At 49.0% G+C, this 17,641-nt stretch overlaps 4 protein-coding genes across 4 annotated transcripts; 3 read left to right on the top strand and 1 right to left on the bottom strand.

Moving 5' to 3' along the window:
* Positions 1–423: 423 nt before the first annotated feature.
* Positions 424–1,109, top strand: LOC136023963 (feather keratin Cos1-1/Cos1-3/Cos2-1-like). Its single transcript, XM_065698988.1, has one exon. The coding sequence runs from the start codon at positions 724–726 to the stop codon at positions 1,018–1,020; it is 297 nt and encodes a 98-aa protein (XP_065555060.1). The 5' UTR covers positions 424–723; the 3' UTR covers positions 1,021–1,109.
* A 2,815-nt stretch (positions 1,110–3,924) lies between these two features.
* On the top strand, positions 3,925–4,509 carry LOC136024294 (olfactory receptor 6F1-like). The gene has a single exon (XM_065699511.1). It carries the CDS (start codon positions 3,925–3,927, stop codon positions 4,507–4,509), a length of 585 nt encoding a protein of 194 aa, XP_065555583.1.
* A 2,429-nt stretch (positions 4,510–6,938) lies between these two features.
* LOC136023924 (olfactory receptor 4D1-like) lies at positions 6,939–10,206 on the top strand. Its single transcript, XM_065698938.1, has 2 exons — positions 6,939–7,073; positions 8,989–10,206. The coding sequence occupies exon 2, from the start codon at positions 9,015–9,017 to the stop codon at positions 9,954–9,956; it is 942 nt and encodes a 313-aa protein (XP_065555010.1). The 5' UTR covers positions 6,939–7,073; positions 8,989–9,014; the 3' UTR covers positions 9,957–10,206.
* A 579-nt stretch (positions 10,207–10,785) lies between these two features.
* On the bottom strand, positions 10,786–16,298 carry SDR39U1 (short chain dehydrogenase/reductase family 39U member 1). The gene is made up of 6 exons (XM_065698939.1): positions 16,265–16,298; positions 15,950–16,056; positions 15,547–15,629; positions 14,818–14,939; positions 14,095–14,238; positions 10,786–13,874 (listed from the first exon to the last, which is right to left on the bottom strand). The coding sequence occupies exons 1-6, from the start codon at positions 16,278–16,280 to the stop codon at positions 13,459–13,461; spliced, it is 888 nt and encodes a 295-aa protein (XP_065555011.1). The 5' UTR covers positions 16,281–16,298; the 3' UTR covers positions 10,786–13,458.
* Between the last annotated feature and the right edge of the window lie 1,343 nt (positions 16,299–17,641).

Raw genomic sequence — 17,641 nt, 5'->3', positions numbered from 1 at the left:
AAGAGAAGCACCAGAGCGGTGCCCATTTCCCGATGCCTTGGCCACAAGCAAGCCCACAGGAATGAGGCAGGAGCACATCCCCTGCCTGCACGGGATGCACCAGCCCTTGATGTGAGGCTTCTGCTGCGCTCACGTGTTTCTGCCCGGAAACCCTTGGGCTTCTCACCCCGGCACTCACAGAAGCCTTCCTATGGCAAAGCACCTGAGCCGGGAAATTAAAAGGCAGCAGTGGTGGAAACCGGGACACGGCCCCTGCCATTACCTGGGAGGGTTTGCGTTTGCCGGGAGCTTGTCAGGAAATGAGCGCTGCCACAGAGGTGCCCGTGGGCCTGAGGCACTGCAGGACGACTATAAAAGGCAGCCCAGGTCTCTGCTCTTCATCCACTTCTCTGGCCTCCTTCTCCTGGGAATCAGGTGAGTGCGAAGCCTCTTGTGCTGCTGCTTCCAGAGCAGGTCGTTCCTGCCCGTGTGCCTGAGCTGCTGGGGGCTGTGCTAGCGCAGGGCTGGGAGCTGCTTCTGCTGGGAGAGGGAAGGGGAGAGCAGGGCTTGTGCAGAGAGAGGCTGGCACTGAGCTGAGCTGGCTGCTGGGCTTGGAGGTGCTGAGCGTGTGCTGGGCCAGGAGCTGCCTTGGCTTGCCCAGGCCTGGCTGCAGAGCTGCTGCTGCCGTGTCCCATCCTCTGCTTGCCCCTGCCCTGTGTCCAGGTGAAGCTCCAGCACCCAGACATGTCCTGCTGCAACCCGTGCGTGCCCTGCCAGCCCTGCGGCCCGACCCCGCTGGCCAACAGCTGCAATGAGTGCTGTGTCAGGCAGTGCCAGAGCTCCACCGTCGTCATTGAGCCTTCCCCCGTGGTGGTGACCCTGCCCGGCCCCATCCTCAGCTCCTTCCCTCAGAACACCGTTGTGGGCTCCTCCACCTCCGCTGCCGTTGGCAGCATCCTCAGCGCCGAGGGAGTGCCCATCAACTCCGGGGGCTTCGACCTCTCCTGCATCACCAACCGCTACCGCTGCAGACCCTGCTAAAGCTGCTGCCAGCATCCTCGGGCAAGGACCTCCAAGACCCCACATCATGGATCCGGACAGGAGATGGAGCTTCGCGGCGCTGTTTCCTTCTCCCACTCTCCTCTCTATTCCTTTCCTGTCCCCACCTCCTGGAGCAGCCCAGTGGGGACCTCTTGGCCTCCCTCCCTCCCTGTGAGGGACAGGCAGACGGACACCCTGCAGGAGCTGCACCGCATCTTGGTGGCTGCCCCTGGTGCTCCCTGTGAGCCACCTCCTTTTCCTCTTTACCCTCATTAAAGTTGTGCTGCATCCAAGCCTGGGCCTCAGAGTCCTCCTTCCGTCTGTGCCTTTGAGAACGTTTCATTTGAACCCTTTAGAAATCCACATTCGTAGATGAGTCATTCACCAGAACAACCATGAGAACTACTTCATTGTTTGGAAGTGGAGCGAATACCTCCCATGATATATGTGACTTCTAGATGGCAAACATTAAATGGTTTAAGCTCAGTTGCTGGCTGGGCATACAAGTATTGTATTGGCATACATTTTATGGGCAGATAAACTGTGACTCCTCAATTTCCTCTTTTTTTTATCAATAATGATGTTTTTTCTATCTAGACCACCTGATATTTCCAAGGTGAAAGCAAGGTTTTACAACCACAATGAACAGATCTGTTGAGAGGAACCGGCACTGTCAGATTCCCTCTTTGCACCATGGTTCCCCCACTAGCCAGGTATTAATTAATGAAACTAACAAATCTGTGCCAAAAAGAGATAATATACGCAAGTTTTGAAACATAAATCCCTCTAAACAAAGACCGTTCTCATCTTATTTTACCTCCTTTGAATCCTTTGCATTTACAGCAAATCAGAACTTGTGCTAGAAATAATGTTAAACCTTGAAGATGCATGTTATATGTCATTTGGTCAGCACTGCTGTTGGATATGTGTTTTTCTTATGTACAGCACTGTAGATGGCCAGGTTGGACGAAGCCTTGGGTGGGATGGTTTAGTGTGAGATGTCCCTGCCCATGGCAGAGGGGTTGGAGCTGGATGGTTTTAAGGTCCTTTCCAACCCGAACTATTCTATGATTCTATGAGTTTACCTTTCTTTTTTTCCTCTCTGTACTAAATATACTTTGAACTTTTACTAGGAAATACGAATAGCAGGAAACTTGGTCGCCTGACACAAGTTGGCGAAAGGCTCATCTGAACGTTCAACAGGTCTCCGAATTACATTTACCTGCATGAGTCAAAGTTGAGTGGAAATAGCTCCTCTCAGGTGGAGGAAATAGATGAGAGCAAATAGTTCCTTCCCTAGGTGAGGGGTAATTGCATGTTTTCCCAGCGAGTGACTGTGGAACGCTGGGGACTTTCATTCCTTGGGGAAGGGCCCATTCAGGAAATATTTGTACCTTGGAGCTATGCTGCACTCATACCTTCTCTCCCAAGGTAAGTGAATGGAAAAGTGCCGGCTCCAGAAATGCTCTGCTTCTTCACCGAGAAATGGGCAATTTCAGACGAAGAATCCTGCCTTTGCACCTCCTCTTGTGTCTAACCGTGATGTAGAGCTTTTGAATGCTTGCAAAGTGAAAGCTAACTTCTCTCTAACCCTGCTTGCCTCTGCTTTGTCTCCTGTCCCTGTATATACATCCACATTTCTCTTCCTCCATCCATCCCTGTCCGTGTAAAGCCCTGAAGTTGTAGATGACCCTTCTTCAAGCAGGAGGTCTTCCTGAGATGTCTTCCAATGTGAATTATTCTGATTTTGTGTGTGCATGCTACCTCTTTGCCTTTCTAGCTATCCTTTCGTATTGATGTAAGGGGCTTTATTTGTGTGCGTGTGCATTAAACCCATCTGTATTCTTTGCTACCTGTTGTCCATTTATTTCGGAACTTATGTGTCTATTCTGTCAATGTAACTATTCATCCATTGCTCTACACACTCCAGCACCTCTCTTTCTTCTTTCCTTTTCTGTTCATTATCCTATGATTCTCTACTTAGTGGATTGACTCCATTTCTATACATGAATCTTACTGTCATAATTCCTTGCCTTGACTGTCCAAGGTCACAGCATGGGATTCACCTGTCCAGCCTGGACTCCTCCTGTTAGAAACATACAGATCCTGCTTGTTTTCTGTGTCATATTGACATATGCCAGACTTAAAACTGTGTCAGTGGGGAGGGAAGTTACCTGCGTCCAGACAAGTGAATACAAAATCAGGCACCTTCTTTTCAGAAGTCTCAGTTGGATGTGGTTGAATCCCAGTTAAAACGCTGAACACTTCAAAAATCAGGCTTTTTATAAATACACATCAATTTAATGGTCTCAAAGAATGAAGGGGCACCATGACCCCTTCATTTCTTTCGGGCTTTTCCTTTTTACTACTGTGAGTATTGGTGGCCATGCTCATGGCAGCCTGTTGATGAGAGGAGAACACTTTTTTCAGTATAGTTTTGGGCAGTCTAGGCTATGAGTTCTGATACGTAATGCAGAAAATAAGTAGCAATGCACTGAACAAACCGCAGGGTTTTTATTGTCTTTTGTTACTTAGATGAGTCTTCCGTCTGATGTTCCAAGAGGAAACCACAGTGCCACAAACGTATTCGTCCTCCTGGGTTTTCCTGGCCATCAGCATCTGAAAACGTCTTTGTTCGTGCTGTTTTTCATCATGTACATCTTGGCACTCCTGGGAAACTTTTCCGTCATGGTCTTAGTGAGAAGCCAGCCACAACTTCATACCCCCATGTACTATTTCCTCTGCAACCTCTCCTTCCTCGAGATCTGGTATACCACAGCTTGTGTCCCCAAAGCTCTGGCAGTCCTCTTGGGTGGAGACCCAACCATTTCCTTTATCAATTGCCTTCTGCAGATGTACTTTGTTTTCTCTTTGGGCTGTACTGAGTACTTTCTTCTGGCTGCCATGGCATATGACCGTTGTTTGGCAATCTGTTTCCCCTTACATTATAACTCTATCATGAATCGCACCCTTTTAACTCAACTTGCCTTTGGATCATGGTTTTGTGGTTTCTTCTCCATAGCCATACCTGCATATATGATTAGCACGTTGTCTTTCTGTGGCCCTAATGTTATTAATCACTTTTTTTGTGACATAGCCCCATGGATAGCCCTCTCTTGCACAGATACCACCTTGCTTGAGTTAGTGGCCTTCATAATCGCATTCATTGTCATCCTTGGCTCATGCACAATAACCCTGGTCTCCTATGTTTACATCATCTCTACTATACTGAGAATCCCATCAGCCATAGACCAACAAAGGGCCTTTTCCACTTGCTCTTCCCATCTCACCGTAGTGATTATTTGGTACGGTTCCACCATTTTTCTCCATGTCAAACCTTCCATAAAGGACTCACTAGACTTAACTAAAACTGTCCATGTACTTAACACTATTGTTACACCTTTGCTGAATCCTTTCATTTATTCTCTAAGGAACAAAGAGGTGAAAAAAGCTTTGAAAAGAGCACTGCAGTTCAAGTCCTGCGCTTGAACGGGGACTGTCACTCCAAGTTCATACTGTGTTTCAAGGATTTGTTTTGCTACTTTAAATACTGAGTTTATCTTGGAGACATGAGTGAGTTTGGAGCACATGTTACAGAACATTATGTGAACAAAGTGTGGACCTGGAAGCCATGGATTTCATCTCTGGCTGTATCATAGACTTTCTTGACTTGAATCAACACTTCCCACACATCCACATGTAAAATCTGGACATCACACAAACCACCGTGGTCTGATTCTCTGAGAATGAGGTGTAAAAATGTATAGATCAGCCCCTGGAATTATGACTTGTTCCATCCAATTTCAGGATCCTGTATGAGGAATTTCACCGAGTCTCCTCCCTTTCTTCCTTCCTTCCTTGAGAAGGAGGAGGAGGAGCAGGAGGAGGAAGGTTCACCATTTAAGCCAAATTAAAATCAAGATGATAATTTAGTCACAGAATCAGTGATGGTTCTTTTGGCTCTAAATCATGAGTTTATTTCTGTGATTGTTATTGCTTAGAGCCAAACTTGTAACTCATATTACAAGAACAATAGTGGGGAACAACAGACCAGTCAGTCTCACTTTGGTGTCCAGCAACATCATGGAGCAGGTCCCCCTGGAAAATACGCAAAGGCACATGGAAAATAAGGAGGTGACTGGTGACATGACTTCACTAAGGGCAAATCATGCCTGATGAACTTGGTGGCCTCCTATGATGGGGTTACAACATTGATGGATAAGGGAAAGTGACATCATCTACCTGGACTTCTGCAAAGCATCTGGTACTGACCCACACAACATACTTGTCCCTAAAATGGGGAGCTGTGGACCACTGGGTGGATAAGGCATTGGCTGGGTGGTTAATGACTCAGTGTCCAAGTGGAGATCAGTGATGAGGGGTCGAGACTGGGCCGATATTATTTGACATCTTTGCTGGGGACATGGAGAGCAGGACTGAGTGCACTCTCACCAGGTCTGCAGACGATGACAGGCTGAGTGGTGGCTGACACTCTAGAGGGAAGGGATGCCATCCAGAGGGACCCTGACAGGCTGGAGAGGTGGGCCTGGGTGAACTTCATGAAGGCCAGCAAGGTCAAGAGCAGGGTGCAGTGCCTGGCTTGGGGCAATCCCAACCATGGACAAAGGCTGGGTGATGAATGGATTGAAAGCAGCCCTGAGGAAGACTTGGAGGTGTTGGTTGCTGAAAAACTCAACATGAGCTGGCAGTGTGTGCTTGCAACCCAGAAACCAGACATGTGCTGGGCTGTATCAAAAGGAGCAGGACCAGAAGGTCAAGGGAAGTGATTCTCCCCTTCTACTGTGCTCTTGTGAGATCCCAGCTGGAGTTCTCCATTCAGGTCTGGGGCCACCAGGATAAGGAAGACATGGACCTGCTTGAGTGGGCCCAAGGAGGGCCACAGAAATGATCATGGGGGCTGAAGCACCTCCTCTATGAGGAGAGAGGGAGAGGCAGAGGGAGAGGAGGAGATGGCAACCAGGTTTTACCTGTTGACTACTGATATGATCCTGTCATGGAACTCATACTGCAGGGAGTCGCATAGAGTATTGAGGGTCATGGAGGACAGAAGGACATTTACTGAGCCTCTTGTGCTTGTGGGATTACCATCTATGGAATAAAAAAACCCAGGAACTTTTTAATTCATTCCCTTATGACATAATCCCTTCTCTCCTCAACAGTACTCTCCTGTGTTTCTTTTTTTCTTGATCCTGTTAGCAAACCTCACAGGGATTTCAGAGAAAAGGTCTGAGCTTAACAGTTGGCACCGTGCAGTCACCAGAAAAGATAATATCCAGAGGACAAACAACTCTTTGTTCGGTATTTTCTCTCCATAGTTTACGTCATAACTTGTCTGAGGAACTTCACATCATTTTCATGGTTATCAACGACCCGTGGCTTTATAACCCCGTGTACTTTCTGCTGGCCAGCTTGGCCTTTTGAGAGGTCGGTGTCTCCTCAGCCAATGCTACCCATTTACACACGATGACTTTCTCAGACTTGATGGACAAGAGATGCAGCAACAGGCTTGAAGTGCCCTTATCTATCTGTAAGAGCTTTCTTTATAATCCTTCTCTGCTGTCCCTTTTCTCCTCTCCCCAGGGGTTTAGCTGCCTGTGGTCAGGATCAGCACTGATTTAATATGGTTGTTTAAACTTTTGTTAACCTGTGAAGCAGCTAAGCTTTGAGAAAGCTGCGGCAAGCCTCATCTATTTGCCAGTTGGTTCAGGAGTTAAATTTTTAAGCTTAGGTCCTCTCCTTGTTTCTTGCCCTTGCTATGCTGCAGGTACGCTGTGCCGGCCCAGTGCGAATAAAACGCGGATGATCTTGGATCAGCAAGTGACAATAGAACATCTGAAACTGCTGGAATGATGTCACTGTGGACTTTCTGATTGGCAGCCGCACTGGTAGCTGCTGTAGTAAATTGAGCAGGTAACGCGGCTACAGTGTGCAGATGTGGGGCAGGAGAAGCAGGCGGGTGCCAACCTGTCACCCAAGAACCCAGCCCTGAGCCTGGCTGGAGAGAACCGCCTTCCCTGGGCTCGACTGGAATGGTAATTTTGGCAATTTGAGCGTGTCTGAGTGTCTCACGCAGCTTATCCTTCGCTTGCTCGGCTTCTCACGTTGAGCTCAGTGGTGTCATTGTCTTGTTCCCTGGCATCCTTTTCCCTCTGGCAATCGCTGGGCTAACTGGTTACTATCAATGACTCTGCTCTGCTCTTTCTCTGTGTACTGTGGGACCAGCTTTGCTGGTGAGCTGGGCTGCTTCTGGCTGCCTTGCTGTCACTCAGTCCCTGGCTTGCTGTCCTGGGTTCAGCAGTAGCAGTTGTTTTTCTCCTTAGTAGCTAGTGCAGTGCTATGTTTTCATTTTTTTGGCCTGGGAACAGTGCTGATAACGCCGATGTTTTTCGTTGCTGCTCAAATGTTTGGTCTGGCCAAGGACTTTGTGAGCCTCCTGCTCTGCCAGGGAGGAGGGGAGGCCGGGAGGAAGCAGAGACAGGACCCCTGACCCAAACTGACCAAAGAGGTATCCATACCACAGCACGTCATGCCCAGGAGGTAACGGGGAGTTACCCGGAAGGGTTGGGACTGCAGGGTTGGAGGAGGTATCGGTCGGTGCTCGGCTAGGGGGAGTGGGGCGAGTTATTGGTCAGCTGGTGCTGAGGTGTGGTATTCTTTCCTCTTGTTATTTCCTTTAGCACTATTATTATTGGTGGTAGCAGCAGTGATCTGTGTTATACCTTAGTTACTAAACTGTTCTTATCTCAACCCTTGGGAGCTGCATTCTTTTGATTCTCCTCTCCGTCCCTCCAGGAGCAGGGGGAGGACAAGAAGTGGAGGAGTGAGTGGACGAGCTGTTTGGATCGGTTTAAACCACGACACTTGCCTTCCACTGCAGAGCAGGCATCCCTTCCTGCTCCTGCCATCTCTGTTTTCAGGGTATTGCTAGTCAGCAACGCCCTGTGTATTGTTTCAAATGACAGTCCTAATAGGATAAGGGAGGAATAGACTACTCTAAATTCTTTACTGACAGAACCACAGCACAAGCCCAAGTTCTCTGGCAACCCCTGATCGGTTTATCCTGTGGTTTCTCTCTGAACTGAGCACTCCATGCAAGGGGACACATGCACAAAGAGGCAATGTCCCACATTCAGGCTTTGTCCATGCCAGCCATTCAGCAAAGTGTGTCAAACCAACTGACTCTGTATACTTCATCCCCTACAAAAGCAAGCAGCAGGCGGCAAGGCTTATTGTCCATAGCATAAAAGAATCTGTCAACTGGTAAGACATGCCTGCAAAACAAAGAATGTGCAGTATATCCTGTTTCCCTTTGGCTTACAGAGGAGTAGCCCAGTAAACACTGGTTGCCGGAGCAGGAATCCATTCGTGGCATTAGCAAAACCATTATTGTTCAGACCCAGGAAAGTTCGCACAGGTTTCACGGTAACTTTGTTCCTCACATCTGCTTTGATGCTTAGAGAAGATGCACAAATGGGTTTTGGATTTGGGGTTTGGTTGAGGGTTTTATTCCTCTATTATTTTCTCTTTGGAGTCCTCTGTGGAGAAGAGGAACCAGGCAACTCTGAGACTGCAGGCAAAGCAGTCGTGTGTGGAATAAGGGGCTCTTATGCATGAATGGAATGAGGTAATATTAGGGATAATCACTGTTGCATTGAGGAGGGGCCAAAGCCTGCATTACTGGGGAAACTAAAGTCTGTTTATGAGGACAGCAACTAACTGTAAAGTTACACTGGACTTTAAGAGTACAGATGCAGGGAAGCCAAGCTGAAGATGAAAGAATGCAGTTCCGAACACTGATACTACCTCTGCTGAACAGAATTTGCACTGTTTAGTGCGGGGATATAAGGAGGATTCTAGGATGGGGATTTCTGAGCCACAGGAGTGCAAAGATGACCCCTCTTGGTGTTGAAAGCTGACTTCACGCTCCCTTCTAAATTCCTCTCACAGGCACGCTCAGATGGTAACAACTGGAGATGCAGAACGTAACCAGTCCTGTGACACAATTTGTTCTCCTGGGTTTCAACAACAGTCTTCAGATTCAGCAATTCCTCTTCACAGTCTTCTGCCTTGTCTATCTGACGACCTGCTTGGGAAACATCACCATCCTCACCGCTGTTATCACTGACTACCACCTGCACACACCGATGTACTTCTTCCTGGCCAACTTAGCGTTCACAGATATTGCTGAATCATCAGTCACTACTCCCACTCTGCTGTCAAGTCTCCTCTCCCAGCCCAGATCTGTTCTGCTCAAGGAGTGCATGCTTCACATGTTTTTGTTCCACTTCATCGGCGGTGCTCATATCTTTCTTCTTGTAGCGATGGCAGCGGATCGCTATGTGGCTATTGTTAAGCCCTTGCAGTACCTGACTGTAATGAACCGCGCAGCGTGTTTAGGTCTAGTGGTAGGGTCATGGGCAGGAGGATTCATTCACTCTGCGACACAGATTACTCTGCTTCTCCCTTTACCTTATTGTGGTCCTAACACCCTGGACAATTTCCACTGTGATGTCCCACAAGTACTGAAAGCGGCCTGCATTGACACCTACCTGATAGAGCTGCTGATGGTCTCAAACGGTGGACTGCTCCTCATAATAATTTTTGTCTTGCTGCTTATTTCATACACTGTCATTTTAGTCAAGACAAGGAGGCAGTTCACCACAGGAAAGCACAAAGCTTTTTCTACCTGCATAGCGCAGATAATGGCAATAAGCATAACATTCATTCCAGGAATATTCATCTATGCTCGGCCCTTCAAGACATTTGCACTGGACAAAGTGGTCTCCATCTTCTTCACTATGGTTGCTCCAGTGTTGAATCCCATGGTCTACACCCTGAGAAATACTGAAATGAAAAAGGCCATCAGGAGACTTATTTTGAGGGTTCTGTTCTCAGAAGGAACGGGGATAGCTTAACCCCCTGCTAAATGGTCATCCTTTTGCTTTGTAACTCGTGTAACTTATCATTATTGAAATATCTGAACTTCCAGCAAAGACAACTGCAGAAGAGAAATTCTTTCTGGAGAACTGTTGGAGGAAACTTAGATCCCTTTACATTAAGTGCAGATCCCATCTGTACAGTCTGTAGAATCCAGAGCAAGTTACATCGCATTAACGCTAAATCAGGTTGTTTCCAGGAGTAGAGGGATCCTGCTGGCTTTTCACCACCATAATTCCTGTCACCATCACTAATGCTGAGTGACTTGGCTCTTTTGAAAGCAGGAATTCCTTATCTATGTCATTCAGTCATAACTGTATCCCAATACATCCAACCTGGGCCTAATCCTGCAACATTAAAACCAGTTTCCTTATAGAGATCAAGCAAAAGAAACCTTCCCTATCAATATGGGTTATGCTAACCTTTGCAGGCTGTCTCTGTTAGGAAACAGCACAGACTTCAGCTAACTTGGTGAACTGACAGTAAAGGGGGACAGGAGATCTTTCAATATAATGTTCTTTTTCCTTTAGTTTGCTTGTTCAAGACAGGCAGCGGGAGCCATCGCAGGGTAAATTCACTGCCCCACTTCAGAAACTTCGCAACAGCTACTTAATGGCTAAGTGGTTTTTACATCTTCAGTGTAGTGCTTGTTTCGCCCCCTCCAGGGAACTTAACTTGCCTGTGGATGATTGGAACTTCATAATTAAAACACAGGAGAACCAGAGTTAAGGAAACTTTATTTGAGCTTCTAATGACTTTGCTTCTGGGAGCTGATCTACTTTGAAATCAGTGAGAAGAGCCAGAGAATTGATTTTCTCTTGTTTTATTCCTTGTAAAGACAAGATGGGAAGAAACCTCTCTTTACAAAAAAGCTTAATTACTCTAATACAATATATAGAATATATATATTACTTAATACTTAATTACTCTAATAGAATAACACTGAATCACTTTGATATTACATTTCAAATGCTTGAAGCTTTTAAATTCATGTCTTTTTTAAAGGTGTTTCAGACTGTGCTCCAAGAAGAAGGAGACATCCAAAATAATGAATGCATTTAGAATAAACCTTTTTCATAACTGCTGTAGGGTTGTCCCATCAGACACTACCAGCAACAACAAAGGGCACACACTCCATCATCTTGGAGAAGTCATGGAGATCAAGGGACATTACAAAGCACTAGAAGGCGGCTAATATCACCCCCATCACCCCAGGACAGGCTCAAAGGAGGATCCAGGAAATTACAGGTCCATCAGTCTTACATCAGATGGTGATGGAGCGAATCTTCCTGGATGATAGTGGAGCAAAGATGATGGAGTAAACCCTCCTGGAGGCTATCACAAGTCAAACCAAGCATGTGACTGGGAAACCCCAGCACAGATTCACCAGGAGCAAATAATGCTTGACGAACCTGATCACCTTCTACAAGGGAGTAACCTGTTCAGTTGAGGCAGGGTGGGCAATGGACATTGTCTACCTGGGTTCAATAGTTACCCACAGCCTCCTCCTAGAGAAACCAACACCATACAGTCTCGGCAAGTGGTGTGGGAGTTGGGTTGGGTCTGGCTGACCACCCAGAGGGGGTTGGTGTATAGCCCCTTTTCCAGCTGGTGATCTGTCACCAAACTGTCCCTCATGTCACGGTGTAGGAGCCCCTGTCAAAGTGTACATGCGCAAAACTCCCAGCTTTTCTTTTCACCTTCCTCTGCATCCCAGAGAAGCTTGAGCAGTTCCCAAGCTCAGTAACGAGATGGAGCACTCATGGCAGCCACTTCTCCCCTTCTCAGGATTAGAAAATGGAAATACCTTTCCTATCTACAGAGCTACTGTCCTGGATCTTGTATTCAGCTGTCCTCTGATACGTAAGTTGTCATTGCTACAGGACTGCCTTATCAGTAAATCCATCAGAGAAGTGATTATTCAAAATGCTTAACAGCCCTGATGGGTTCAGGCTCTTGCCTGCTCCTTTGCAAAGTGCATCGTGTTGGTTATACAATAAAAAGCTGGTCTCCACACACAGAGGTGAGCACAGAGGCTCAGCAACAGGCACAGAAACTACACTAACTTAACCAGAGAAACAGACACCCTAAATCAGCTCTTCGTAGGGCAGTAGCAGGAAAGCAATCAGCCCCATGCTGTTAGGGTGATACCCACCCTGGTGAATCAGTGGCAGCAGCTTTTTGGATCATCTGAGGCATTACAGCCTAGACACATTATGGAATGAAGGTGAAAAGCATCTCAGGATCGTACAAGATTTATTCTAGGATATTCATGGGAAGAACCACATGCTGGTTGGTGCAGTCGTCTGGCCCTGCCCTTTACTCAGCGCAGTCTCTTCTGTTTTCTTATTGAACTTCATTGCTAACTGTCTTCCTCGGTGAGCACTGTATTCTGTGTGCGTGTCGGGGGGGGGGGCTGAGTGCAGTAACTGGAGACAGAAGGCCTGTGTCTGCGGTGCCAGCACAGTGAGCAAGCAAGGCTGTGTAAATGTGTAAGCAACTATCCAGGCAGCTGAGTAAGTGAAGCAACCTCCATACCAGCTGTGTGTATGACAACTGGAAGCACTGGTTACTGGAGGCACCAGAGGTGGACAGTAGCTGGAGACATCCTAAGTTCTGGTGGCTGAGACACCAATTCTCTCCATTTAGGAGAGAAGGGGCTACACAGGTGGGTCATGGACTGAAGACCAGGTAGACAACATCCACAGCCTTTCTCTCCTCCACTAAGCAGGTCGTTTTGCCACAGGAGATCAGGCTTTGTGAGCAGAACCTGCCTTTCATAAACCCACGCTGCCTGGGCTCGATCACCTGATTGCTCTGCTGATGCGCTCTCCAGAAGCTGTAGACAACCAGGATGCAAAGCTAAGTAAGGATGCATCCTTTTTGTAAGGATGCACACCTGAGTGCCCAGGATGTTGGATCGAGTTAGTGGGACCACGTTACCTGCAGAGGGAACGTGCAGGGGAGGAGAAACTGGGAGCAACAATGAGGAGGTAGACAGAAAAGGGGTCTAAAAGAGATGGCTTGGGTGTAAACCAGGGCCAGTCAGTACTGGCCTGGCTGAACTCAGCATTTTATCATCACAGCCTGTCCCATCTTCTTATAAAACCTTTTCATAACGCTCTCTGTGTAATCTCACTCTGTCACATGTATTTGTGCTACAAGAACTAAGTGCCAGCTACTGAGGGATCAGCATGAGTGGAAAAGGGAAGATGGCAGATTCACCAGTCACAACCCTCAGAGGGGCTGATTCCCCTGCCCAAAAGCAGGTCCTGTGGAGACTGCAGATGACAGTTAAGAGGGATGACTCCTAAACTGGGGATGCACAAAGGGAGACGGAAGGGGAACAGATTGCTCATCTTTGTATGGCAGCAGGGAAGTGTCAACAAGGGGCAGGGCTTGCCTCTTTCACCCAAGGGAAGGCACACGAGCCAGGCTGCTCACAGAAACAGGGCCCAACCCAGCCCTGCCGAGGAGTCCTCAAGACACGATGTCCTTCAGTGCTCCTGGCAGGTCCGGGAAGATGAAGCTGTAGCCGCTCTCCAGGGTGTGTTTCGGCACCACTTTCTGGCCCTCCAGCAGCATCACAGCCCGCTCTGCACCAAAGACAGCCCGCACAGCCCAAGCGGGCATGGGCAGCAGCGCCGGGCGCCCCAGGGCAGCAGCAAGCTCCCGAGCAAAGGTGCCATTGGAGGTGGCAGGGGAAGATGGAGACACACCGTTGAAGACACCTCGCAGGCCCTCAGTCTCCAGGGCATGACACACAATCCCAGCCAGGTCCCGAATGTGGATCCATGGGAAGGGCTGGAGTCCAGAGCCCACTGGGCCTCCTAGTCCAAGGCGGAAAGGCCAGATCATTTGAGAGATTGCGCCACCACCTTGGCCCAGCACTACCCCTGTGAAGAGAACAGAGTGAGACCACAACTCCCCACCCCGAGCCTCCCAAAGGACAAAAGCCCCCTTCACCCCCCAACCCACAAACAATATAGTCCTTAGAGGGCTGGACTGGAACAGCACCCCAGCAAAGTGAGGCATAAAACCTTCCCCCTCCTCTTCCCCCTCTTGCCCCAGCACCAAAGCAGAGCCACCCTGAAGAGGCATGACACCCCATCTCACCAGATCTCACCACAACACCACGAGCTGGGCTCCCAGGGATGAGAGCTGCAGCCTCCCAGGAGCTCACCAGGCGTGAAAAGAAGTCAAAGTCCCCCCCTGGACTGTCCTCTGTATATTCTGCTGTGGGGCTAGGGCGGTAATAGCCTGTGGGTGTAAGAGCAGTAAGGGGGTCAGGACTGAATCAGCCACCACCCCCTTCCCCAACTTCCTCCCTGCCTCCAAGAGGCCAGAACTTGATCACTCTATCACAGACATCCCATGTGAACAGCACAGGGTCCCTCTGATGGCAGAGACAGTTTCTGAAGTACCAATGCGCTCTGCAAGTTCAGAGGGATGCACCAATACTCAGGTTGTGCTGGTAGCTCTAAGAACCAAATACAGCAGCAAGCAACACACTGATCTACCTGAATAGAAAAGGTGCATCTAAGAACTGGCCATCACTGTGGCAGCTTTAAAGACTGTAGCAAGCAGAAATGCAAAGAGATATACAGGGGGATTCAGCTGAGGCCCTGCTTAGATAACAGTAAAAGGAAGCACAGGGACACAAATTCCTATCCAGCAGGAGGAAAAAGCCGATCAAGGCTTCCTGAAACACAACGACATGTGTTGGCAATGAACCAGCATTTCAAGGCAAGACCCGTGACCCTCAGAAGTGTGTTTCTGTCTGGAGGTTTGCCTCTTCAGGTCAGCATGAGGCGTGCCTCAGCCAGGCCCAACCAATACCTACGCCGGTGACGACGACCCAAGCATGGGGTGGCTGCTCAGCATCAGCAATGGCTTTGGCCAAGGTCTTGGTGGTCTCAACGCGGCTTCTGATGATCTCCCTGCAGAAGGCATCGCCCCATCTGGGAAAGGGAGAGCCATCGATTATAATCCCCACGAGGGCATCCCAGGAAACAGCACCAAGGGGCTCCCACCAGACCCCCACTGACAAGCACAGGAGAGGTCACAAGAACTCCCCCACGCTCCAAAGCAGACGGAGGACACGGGATCTCATTTCCTAAGTACACGGGGACTTTGGGGGCTGGTGGCCCCTCACTTCCCACAGAAGGCCATAGGTTTTGGGCTGCCTTAGGATAAAGGTAGCAGAGAAGCTGGACACCAAAGTTGGGTGATGTGAATTCCTCCCAAGTGCCTGGTGAAGGCATTTCCAAACCCACCCTCAGAGAAGTAAAACTTTGGTTCTAACTTTACGTTATCTAAATGTAGGCATCCAGTGTGATTTTGGATATGTAGAACTACTTTGCCAAGCCTCCAACATGTCTTCCAAAGGTCTCCCAGAACTCAACAGGCCCACAGAAATGTGTTGGATACTTCAGAACCCAGATGTCAATTGTTAAGGTAACCCAAGTGCTCCCTGGACAGTTTCCTCCCCAGATCCCTTCCACGTCTCTGTCAGCACTGGTCTGTCTTGCCTTCCCTTTGGAACAGCACCACGGGAGACCAAGGTACCTGCGGAAAGGATTGAGGACATTTTCGCCAGCCAAGTTCACCACCGCGTCGCACTGGGGCAATCCAGACCGGGACAGCTGCTCCTAGGCGGGGATAACAGGGATAACACAGCAGCCTCCCCTCTGCTCAAGCCTTCCCAGCAACCAAGCAGTGCAGACTCCTAAGAACTCCAACCAGCTCCCTCATGACGCTGCCTGGAGCACAAGCACGAATGGAGACGGTTTCGCCCCTCGGAGCTCCAGCAGAACCCACCCCAGTGATTAGAAGCCACGGAGCACCCAGGAGGCCAAGAGTTCATCACCAGGGCCTAGAATCCCCGCTGCGGATTCCCCGTCTGCCACAGCAGGCCAGGGCAAGCGGGCCCGCTCCCCAGCCTTGCCCCATCCTCGCTCCTCTCCCATACCCAGCTGATCCGGTCCCTGCCCGCTCGTCGAGAGACGTGGGTCACTTCATGGCCGCGGCTCCGCAGCAGCTGGGTCAGGGCTGTGCCCACGAAGCCAGTCCCACCACCTAGGACACAGACAGGGCGGCACAGACCCGCACCCCAACGCCCGCACAGGCGTCCCCGGGGCACCCTGCCCGCTGCTAACCCGACCCCACTGCCCGTGTCCGGGCACCACGCACCGCGTCCTCGCTCCGGGCCGCCCCAAGCTCTGCCCTCAGCCCCGCTCCTGGCAGCGGGCGCCCACCCGCACGGGCACCGCAGCCCCGCACTCACCCACCAGGACCCGCATGGCTGCCCGGAGAGCGTGAGCACCAACCGCGCATGCGCTCCCCCCCCCACCCTTAAAGGGCCAGCGCTCCCCACAGCATTAACCCCTCCAGCGCCAGAGCGCAGGGTCGCGGGGAATCGCGTTATCTCAAGGATGCCATCGTGCCCTGGGCTTTGGATGTCTCTTCTGAGATGGGACTGAACGCGCTGCGAGACAAACGCTGTCCACCTGCAGGCGGCTGGGAAGCCTTTGCTTGGCACAAAGCTGCCTGTGTTGGCATCTTGAGTCCTTTCATGAGCAGAGCGTGGTACCAGCCTGTGGCAGGACCTCTGTTCTTCCCCTTCACAGCACTATGATTTGTAATGGACCAGGTAATATTAAACATTGTTCAGTTTAGACCAACAGCTTCGTATCTGGCTGAGAATCAGAGAAAAATGAGATAACCGAAAATACAAATCTCATACTTTTCACTGAAGTGTCATTTATGATTTGTGTGTGCAAGCTCTGTGTGTGTTATTAAATTAAACAATGTCAGGGGCACTTCTGGTGCCTAGGTCAAGTGTGGAACACTACCAAATGTAGTGGCAGTTAGCCCTGGCTGAGACTTGCCTATAGCAGTGCGAACCAAATAGCTTGCTAGAAAATATTAAACTTCAGGTGTAGAGACCTCCACTGTACCTGAGCATAGGTACCTTACAGGGAAGCTGCATCCCATCCCAATGTCTTTACATACTAGTTTAGATCCTTTGGAAGACCAGTGGGCACTAAAGTTATAATAGTGGCCAGCAGAAAAAACTCATAGAAATACCTATGGTACATGGTCGGTGAAACGCTTATGGTCAACACAGAGGGATATTCCTCTGGTATTTTCTCCGCCAGTTTAGGATGGCTTTGTATGCATGGCAATATGGGCATCTGCATTTGAGTTTATGGTATAGATAAGAGAGAAAGAGATAACTATGGAGAGTGATTGATTTATTTTAAAGTGGTATTATTTCTTTCATGTAGGACCAATTAATTTGAAGAATTACTTTCTCTGAAAGGCAATTTCTGATTTCTAGTCAGCCCTGCACTTGCACTGTAATATAATGAGAACTGAGTAGGCCTCTGGTAAGATGGTGCTCACATGATACTCCAGAAATCGCACTTCAGACACGTGATACAGAAGTTTAAGTTGGTATTTTTGAAATGCACGTTTTTACCACTGCAAAGAGCTGTTCAGTTGAACTCACACAAATTATCTTCAGACTATGTCAGATTGTGATGCTACCAGCTTATTTATCACAGAGAAATAGCTTCCATCCTACTGAAAACACTCATGCAATGCACACTAATACATGGACCCAGAACAGAGCACTTCAGCAACAAGATTTCGATTACCC

This window comes from Lathamus discolor, chromosome 20, assembly GCF_037157495.1.
Source record: "Lathamus discolor isolate bLatDis1 chromosome 20, bLatDis1.hap1, whole genome shotgun sequence".
Taxonomy (NCBI): domain Eukaryota; kingdom Metazoa; phylum Chordata; class Aves; order Psittaciformes; family Psittacidae; genus Lathamus; species Lathamus discolor.
This window is presented reverse-complemented; position numbering and strand designations above follow the sequence as displayed.

What these genes read in the sequence shown, in the direction of transcription:
- LOC136023963 (XM_065698988.1), top strand. Translation starts at nt 724, where the DNA reads ATGTCCTGCTGCAACCCGTGCGTGCCCTGCCAGCCCTGCGGCCCGACC.
- LOC136023924 (XM_065698938.1), top strand. Translation starts at nt 9,015, where the DNA reads ATGCAGAACGTAACCAGTCCTGTGACACAATTTGTTCTCCTGGGTTTC.
- LOC136024294 (XM_065699511.1), top strand. Translation starts at nt 3,925, where the DNA reads ATGGCATATGACCGTTGTTTGGCAATCTGTTTCCCCTTACATTATAAC.
- SDR39U1 (XM_065698939.1), bottom strand. An exon ending in GTCCTCAATCCTTTCCGCAG is followed by an intron (nt 14,940 to 15,546) that starts GTACCTTGGTCT and finishes TCCCTTTCCCAG; the next exon opens with ATGGGGCGATGCCTTCTGCA. An exon ending in TGGTGTTGTGGTGAGATCTG is followed by an intron (nt 13,875 to 14,094) that starts GTGAGATGGGGT and finishes TTCTCTTCACAG; the next exon opens with GGGTAGTGCTGGGCCAAGGT.